This window comes from Ammodytes marinus, assembly GCF_949987685.1.
Source record: "Ammodytes marinus genome assembly, chromosome: 24".
Classification (NCBI taxonomy): domain Eukaryota; kingdom Metazoa; phylum Chordata; class Actinopteri; order Uranoscopiformes; family Ammodytidae; genus Ammodytes; species Ammodytes marinus.
In genome coordinates, this window is record NC_137228.1 from 4,664,904 (window position 1) to 4,673,598 (window position 8,695).

Consider the following 8,695-nt stretch of genomic DNA (forward strand, 5'->3'; position numbering starts at 1 on the left):
TATAGGTTGTGTTGCACTTCAGACTTGCAAGAAAATGTGCCATCAATTTCTGTAAGTCTTCTACAGAACTCTATTTTACTCCTTATTTTAACATAGTCAACACAACATACGATTGGTTACGTTCGTGTATTTTTTTCTCCAATATGGGTATTGTTTTTTTTTTTCCAAATCAACTTAATTTGCATTTATTTATTTGGGGCATTGAGCTTAAACGACTTCAAATAATGAAGTTTTAATTTGTTTCATGCATGTAAGCTCAAGATTACAACATTCTTCTTAAAACAGCTAAGCAGAGAAAGATAGTACAAGCATTATACTACAAGCAATGAGGTAGAATGGTGAATATTTTTATTGTATATCCTGAATTTCATATAAGATAATTTGCCTTGGGGGTGCCCTTAGCTCAGTTGGTAGGGTGTCCCCCCCATGGGCCTCGGCCAGCAGCGGACCCGGGTTCGATTCCAGCCCGCGGTCGTTCTCTGCATGTCACTCCCCTCTCTGCCCCATTTCAACTCTGTCTCTACACTATCAATAAAGCATAAAATGCCAAAAAAAATATATATATAAAAAAAAGATAATTAGCCTTATTTTTTTGCCTCGTGCTCTCACATTTCATTGAAATTAAAGGTTGCAGTTTTGTTAAAGAATTTTGCAGGAACTACTCAAAATACACTCTATTCCTTTATAATCTCTACATGTTTTACAGTTGTAATGCTTTCAAAGCGTGGCATACATCTCCCTCAGTACTTTCTCTCTCTCTCTCTCACACACACACACACACACACACACACACACACACACACACACACACACACACACACACACACACACACACACACACACACACACACACACACACACAGGGGCTGTTTGATTGCTTAAGCCTGGCCAGTCAGACAGACAGACAATGCACATCCATGAAGAATAGCCCTCACTTCCTTCCTGTCTTCCTGTGCCTGTCGTTCTGCCTTGGTGAGCAGGGTGAATGGGGGCCGCGCTCTGCCCCTAACACAGCCGCCATGAGCCGCGGGGGCCAACGCCAGGCTAAAACCAACAAAGAAGAGAGAGAGGGCAGTCCCCCCCCCTCCCTTTTTCATTCACATCCCCTCCACAACAACAGACTCTCTCTCTCTCCCCGCATTTTTTTGTTTTTATCATTCCTTTCTGCACTAATTCTCACTTCTCGTTCGGGCTTTTCTTTGGTCGAGTAAATCTATTCATGTGTCAATGGCGTTTTGGCTAGGTGGGTTTTATATATATATATATATATAAAAGTAGTAGAATGCTAGAATATGGTGATTTATTTAGTGTTTTGGAACATATTAGTTCAAGGAATAACACTCATAACAAGGCTTGTATATATAGCTTCTTGGATTGATCTTTGAGTTGTAATAATGCCCAATGCATTTACACTGTTTACTAATATATGAGATTAGCGAGTCCTTCAGAAATCCCTCCAAAAAAACTGAAAATGAAGGAAGTGAAATTATCGAAGAAAATCCAAGGAGAGCCCAAAAATGACTTCCAAACACTTTCTTAATTGAAGTGTGCAATTTTTTGTCTCACGGCTGACATGCAAGACTATAGCACTGGAAGAGACCAAACTTAAAGCTGTAATGTTATGTGATCATGATAAGGAAATAACCTTTTTGTTGTTGTTGCTAGTGAACATATACCTCGTTTCCCCTTTGCAAGTGTTATTCTGAGAATTTTCTTCCAACCGATTGCCCTCCCAACCCCCCCAACAAGACAAGAATCTCCCTATGGGAATAACAAGTAGGAGCAGGTAGCTGAGGGCAGTGTTGCGGTGCCAAAATCACCCCCCCCCCCACACACACACACATGACTATTGAAAACAGGATGAATGCATGCAGGGCTGAATACTGGGGGTAAACTGTTAGGTCTTTGTCATTCAAAGTGATGCTTTTAACCCTTTGCGCTTCCCCCCACCCCCCCTCTTCCTAACAACATCCCCCACATCACAACCCTTTCCCCTCTTTCATTCACAGCTGAGACAATGGGAGGGAGAGAGGCTGTAATAAAAAAATAAACCCCAAGATCAACTCTCTCTTTTGAGATTCTGTCCGTTATGTTTACCCCCCCCCCCCTGTCCTCTACTCTACCACCACTAGCGGCAAAAAAAGGTGAAAGTTGATAATGTAAAAAAAAAGTAGATGGGGGGGGGGGGGGATGAATAACAAACAAGTGAGCGCAGGTTGAGTCCTCGGCACGTCAATCAAGCCCTCTGAATGCATACCGTGCCGCAAACACGTCCGTATGCTGTCAACAAGTGTCTGGGGGGGCTTATGTTTCAAGGCTTATGTTTCAGCCCTACAGGGACATTCAAAACTCAAGGAATTCCAGAATGAAAAAAAACCGTTGATAGAAAAAAAAGACAAAGAAAAAAAGGGCATAATATCAACAGGATCCTCAAGGAATATGTATGAAATGAACTCGATAGTAGGCTGACATGAATGGATATTTGCCAAAAACAACAGCAAAAAGGAGGAGTGTTTGTTTTAGAAGATATAAAATAAGTGATGGGATGCCAGAGGTTCAATAAAAAAATTCAAGGCCAGTGCTTAAGTCTACCGTAAACCCTGTAAGAAAGTCTCAAGAAGGATTGTCAACCCAGACCAAACTGGCACTTCTAGATGCTCAGCTTGTGGTGTAAAAAGTGAGTTTTTAAGAACACATCGTAGTCTTAAAACCTGTCAAATAAGTACACACAAGACAATGCAGAAAAAAAACATGAAAAACTCTGGGTCAGACTTCAAGGTTGTTTAATTTCAAACGTTAATATATTTGTCTTCTAACTCGTAGTGAACTATTCATCCAGCTTTTGACAGTCTCTTGACATCTGCAGCCACTACTGAACAGCCCCACATAAGAGGTGACACAATAACAAAGAATGCTTCCTCAAAATAAATATGCTTTTTTCATTATAAAATAATAAAACCTTCAAATAAATATATACTTTTTTTTTAAACTTTACACTAAGCAATGTTGGAATTAGAAAATAAAATTTTCATATAGAGGTCACTGTACAATTTTACATGTAAGAAGGGATAAGACTTTTTTTTTCCTTTTGTGAATGACAAAAATGATTGACATACATTCCAGTGAATGTACAAAAAGCATTGAACGAATGAAGTCGACTGATTCATAGAAATATGGATTCATCAAGGTGCCTTCCTGGTATGGCAGAAAACTTTTCACAGTTGAAGTATTATTATATGTACAAAAATAAAACATCTTTCTAATGTACATACCCTTTTGCATTTACTACTTGTACATACAGTTAGTAATAGGAGTCTGCTCTTTAGCATATAAGTTTGGATTAAATGTTAAATAAAAAGGCCATCCGTTTGGACTCACTCTCTAGCGACAACATAATATCCGGGCAAATTTACAGGAACAAAACAGTATTTGAATATGTCTTCATTAATGTTTTTTTTATATATTGGTATTTCCTTTCAAGTGAAACTCATGATGCCGGGGTGGAGCGAACACACCTAGTAAAATGTCAACTGGCCTTAAGAAAAAAAAACTTGACAATCCTAAAGCAAAATGCATCGACGTCTTTGCCTGGGACGTGAATATTCCAATGAGAAAAAAAAAACACACACAAACACTCAACAACAGCATTATTAACGCTCTAAACAAAACCTTCCCAACTACAGAACTACAGGGCCCCATCAGGAAACATCCAATCCATTTTTAATCCAACAGAGTCTCTCCCATCCTTCTGCACTTACACACACACACAGACACAGACACACACAGACACACACACACTAGTATCCTATTGTCTCACGAAGTGGGCTTGCCAACGTCCTCACAGTGGATCAGGTTGGGGTTTTTGCACCTACAACCTGGTCGGGTGGCGCGGTCGTAGCAACCCTGGCACGCGCCCACGCAACACTTCGCCGGGAGGTAGCACAGGAGACAGGGCAGCAGCAGGGAGAGGAGAGAGACGGCCGTCCAACGCACGCAACAGCCGCCCTGCTTGCAGGAGAAGGGCTTGTCGGCGCACGTGTCTTCGTCGTCGCTGGAACAGTGGTAGAATAGCCCTTTGACGCAGCACGCGCACGTCCCGTACTCCACCGCGTTCTGAAGCGAACACACGCACCGCCGGCCGCACATCCAACGCGAAGGGAGCACCCGGGGCCGCCTGCACGCCACGCAACAGCACCGCCCGCAATCCAGGCACTTGTCCGAGTGTATGGATTGATTTTTACTGTCGTTAGAGTTTCTCATAGTGCCCGGAACAGCCACCACCACTGCCCCCGCCCTGGACTCATTGTTCAGGGGTTTGAGCTCCTCTTCAGAGTGGAGCTCTATGCGTGGCGGCGTGGGTTGGGTTCGGATTATCGGGCTGTTGTTGCTAAGGAGGAGTCTTTGGGCTGAAGAAGAAGACTCCAAGCTGGGCCTCCTGGTGCTGCTACTGTGGTGGGACTCCTCCACACTGCTGGAAGAGAAGGAACTATTTGTGTTGCCATGCTGAGGCAATGAATGCAGGTGGTTGCGGAGGTTGTTGGGCCTCTCTTCCCTTGTCTCCTGCCCACCACCGGCCCTCAAAGCGGGCTTGCGTTGCTGAGAGGCCGGGGACCTCTGTGCCACTGTGGGCCCATCCGTGTACTCGTTGCTACTCCCGGTTATCCTGATCTGATCCAGGGATAGTGGAGTGTGGAGGGGCCTTGGCGGGCAGAAGTTCAACCCAGGATCGGGTGGCTCGTTGTGGGCTTGAGAAGGCGGCTGCGGTGGTGGTGGTCGCCCTTCGTCACGCGGCGGTGTGTCCGGCGGCGTGCCTCCTCCCCCGTCCGTGCTGCTGTCCCTCTGACTTGTGGAATCCATGTCGGGACTGAAGGGCCGCTGTGACTGGCATGGGACACATCTGAAGTCCTGTTCCAAATGAAATGAAAACGGGGACAGTTTATAAACAGTATGTCTGTGACTGTGACAAAGCCATGCAAATGACCACCCATGCAAATCATCATAACTGATATCCGTGTAAGAGAGCGCCACTATGGTAACATGGCCCCGGACAAACACAGCAGTGTTGGAAGAGGGAGGGATGTAAAAGTCTTTGATTACATAGATGTAACACCCGGACACACAGGAGTGAGTGAGGGGATTCTCTTTCCATGTATCTAAAACTATTAAACTACCTCTATGTCTGTGGCTACTGTAAATATATATTCTTTAAAAGTATTACACATATTATTTAATTAAAAGCAGATCAAAGTTCCCATACAAAGTTTATAACTGGTGTGTTTCAATTTGAAATGCTTCCCTGCCAGCAGTCTATGCGTGCAGGCTTCCTGTTTCTCTCCCACACAACAGTGACCAATACAACAAACTAGAAAGCAAATTCACTTGGACGTGCAGAGCTGAAAAGGAAATGAATAGGCAGCTCTTTTAACAATTTACTAATCTTTTTAGGTGATTTTGGTGTATGAAATATTTAATAAATAACAATAAATGATGCGATTGTTAGGTTTTTCCCTCCGTCAAACTCAATGGCATTATCCTAAACCTTGGAAGTAGGTGCTCAAAGCTAGCTACAGATCAATTATACTGTACACTCACACAGTACTGCCAGAGACAGTGTTAACATGTTACTCTGCATTGTCACTCACTACGGCATTGCTCTTAACACATTCAAATGCCCACAGCCTTGTTTGCATCAGCATATAAATCACACCAAAAGGGAAGACGCTACTGACATCGACAGCGGCCTTATAGTCTCCTTCGTTGTGCTAATTAGCTTGACATTGGCAGATGTTGGTGCCTTGCGAGGTGTTGGCCCCCTCTTTTCATTGACAATTACAGGAAGCCGGGCTTTTGTTTTGTTGCATGACAAATGGCCTGCAGCAGCAACCCCCCCCCATTATAACACTAAGCTTTTTACATTGAAAAGAAGATGAGTGACAAGATCTTTAAAAAAAAAAAATTAAAAAAAAAGGAAAAAGATGTAAAGTGTGAGTGATGCATTCAAGGGCTGTGGGAGTGAAGAAGCACTGGTCTCTGTCATACAGTGAGGGGTCTTTGGGATTTATGAGCTTTTTGATGCTCGATGAAGGGGCTTGCAGCTCAAATTGTAACCTTTTAGTGTGTATGTGTGTGTGTGTGTGTGTGTGTGTGTGTGTGTGGGGGGGGGGGGGGTACTCAGTGGCTGCAGTGTGTGTGCTGGGGAGGGGGGGGGGGGGCTGACGGAAGTTACCTGGAGCACAATCAGTTTCATGTTAAGACATTACGAAGCTGTGTGCAAAAACACAATCGCATCATGAAAAGGCTGCAGTCTAATCTCAGTAGGCTGTGATGTAGAGTGGTTCAATTTAGATGAGTAGACTAATATTAAGTCATATCGTTTCTGATGCACGACTGATAAGGCAGATTTTATATCATAGAAATATAGGTTACGCGAGGGCCGTGGGACATACTTTTGCATGGGGTGGAATAAAACAGAGAAGGATAGTGAATGGACGCACACGTGATGAGAACTTGGACACGACTACTTCCTAATAAAGCTGGCCCTATAGCAGCATTCGCGTGATAATAATAATACATTTTATTTATATAGCGCTTTTCTCTCTCACTCAGAGCGCTTTACAAAACACAACAATAAACAAAACAAAAAAGAACACATGATGAGAACAATTTGTTAGCCTGCATGAGACTTTAGACTCAGCCCCTTCCAGCATATGTTGCAGAAACTACACTTTCAATCGAACCTGGCTTTGTAGGCTACGCTTAACCCTATATCTTGTTTAAAAGTAACAAACACATTTGCAAAATCGGTTAAAAACCATACAATTGTGTAGGCTATGTTTGATAATAAGCTTAGGGGAAGAATAGGAGCGCTGGAAAGAGGCTATTCATGCTATCAAAACACTCGGAAAAAAGTTATTTTTATGACATAACTTGATCCAAGAAGTACACGGACCCATCGTTTAAAATAACAGAGAAAGTAGACCACATTGATACGTACCGTGCTTTCGACACTTTAGCCCGCCGCTTAGGTGAAATAAATCCAACTCCAGAGAGAGTTTATTCCCAACACGATCCACTTAAGTCCGGAAAATGCCGAAGCGTAAATCCCATTGAGAAAATTCCCTACCACAGTCCAGTGCGCAATTTGTTTTTTTAAAGCGAAAAGCAGCAGCTAATACGTAAATACCATGATGTTTAGCGCAAGAGCACGAGGCGTTAAAAAAAACAGCCTACAACTTCTTCAGCCTAAAAACTTAAGCTGGGCTCCACTTTTTCTTGAAAACAAGTAGCCTACAGAAAAAAATCGCCAGCGACCAAAAAAACTCCAGCGCAGAAGTAGTTTTAATTCGGTGTGTAGCCTATTATCCGCTAAGGCTCTCAGGGTTTTTGCAAGTACTTTTCTTTTTCTTCTTGTGTGTGTGTGTGTGTGTTTTGCTCTTTCCGGAGGGGAGGTCGGGATTTGGGCTGTAAATGGCGTCAAGCTGTAGGGGGGAAAGGGGGGGAAAGGGGGGGGGGGGGGGGACAGAGCTCTTGTTGTTGCAGCGGATATCTCGCATCCGGTGCTCAGCCATTGGCTAAAGGGAGAGAGAAGCCATTCACACCTCAATTAGAACTCTGCCGGTCAACACAGGAGGGCTGCCCCCAACACACACACACACACACACACACACACACACACACACACACACACACACACACACACACACACACACGCACGCACACACACACACACACACACACACACACACACACACGCGCGCACACACACACACACACACACACACACACACACACACACAGGACTTGTGATCGTTGGTGACCCCATTTTTTTGTGCTTTGCATATTAACTTTCACATATTATGTATCATTCATTTAATTACTTCTCAATCCACTGACGTTATTCAAGACACATATTTAAACACTTTTAAAATATGTTGTATGTAGGCCTATACACATCGGTTACATTTTGCTCCACCTCAGTCAGCTACAACATTAAAATGCTGCTTACATGTCAATCAATCCATGATAATAATCCAAATATGCAATAGATAATAACTAATACATTCTGCAGAATAACTCTTTGAGCATATTTAGCAGGTGATTCTTTCAGGGACATTGAATGATACATGTCGGACATTTCTACACTGTGGAGTAAAAATGACTTACTTAATACTAACTTAGTAGGCTTTTACTGTGTGTCTTTGCTAATGCAATGCTCTACAATGAAAAATAGTGACGCACCACCCCCTTGTGGCCCTCCTATGTTAATGCAATCAACACAGGCCTGGATTTGGCATAATAATTACAGAGCTGTGTGTGCCAGCGCAATAAAGTTATAAAGTTAAACAAATATTTAAAAAAAACAGTGAAGACTGATGAAAGTATAATTCATCATCATCATCATCTTTATTGTCAGACTCAAGGTCCATAAAAAGAACACACAAAACATAAAAACATAAAAAACCCACCCCACAGATACACACATTTTCATAAAAGACATTCATACCAATACCTCCACATTGGTGACTGGTAACGAATTGTACTGTAGCTGGGATTAGTCAGCACAACAACAATGCAATTCTGTGACGTATTAAGGCGACAGATACATTTATACATCAGGTTCCTCAACAATGCTCTGAAAGTGCTGACACCTGCATTACAAAACCGGGCACTAGCACTACAGCACCTAGGCCTCCTC

The 8,695-nt window shown here is 43.0% G+C and overlaps 1 protein-coding gene across 1 annotated transcript; it reads right to left on the reverse strand.

Annotated features, from left to right (window-relative positions):
* Positions 1-2,840: 2,840 nt before the first annotated feature.
* On the reverse strand, positions 2,841-7,399 carry spry2 (sprouty RTK signaling antagonist 2). The gene is made up of 2 exons (XM_080052804.1): positions 6,995-7,399; positions 2,841-4,905 (listed from the first exon to the last, which is right to left on the reverse strand). Exon 2 carries the CDS (start codon positions 4,855-4,857, stop codon positions 3,814-3,816), a length of 1,044 nt encoding a protein of 347 aa, XP_079908930.1. The 5' UTR covers positions 4,858-4,905; positions 6,995-7,399; the 3' UTR covers positions 2,841-3,813.
* Between the last annotated feature and the right edge of the window lie 1,296 nt (positions 7,400-8,695).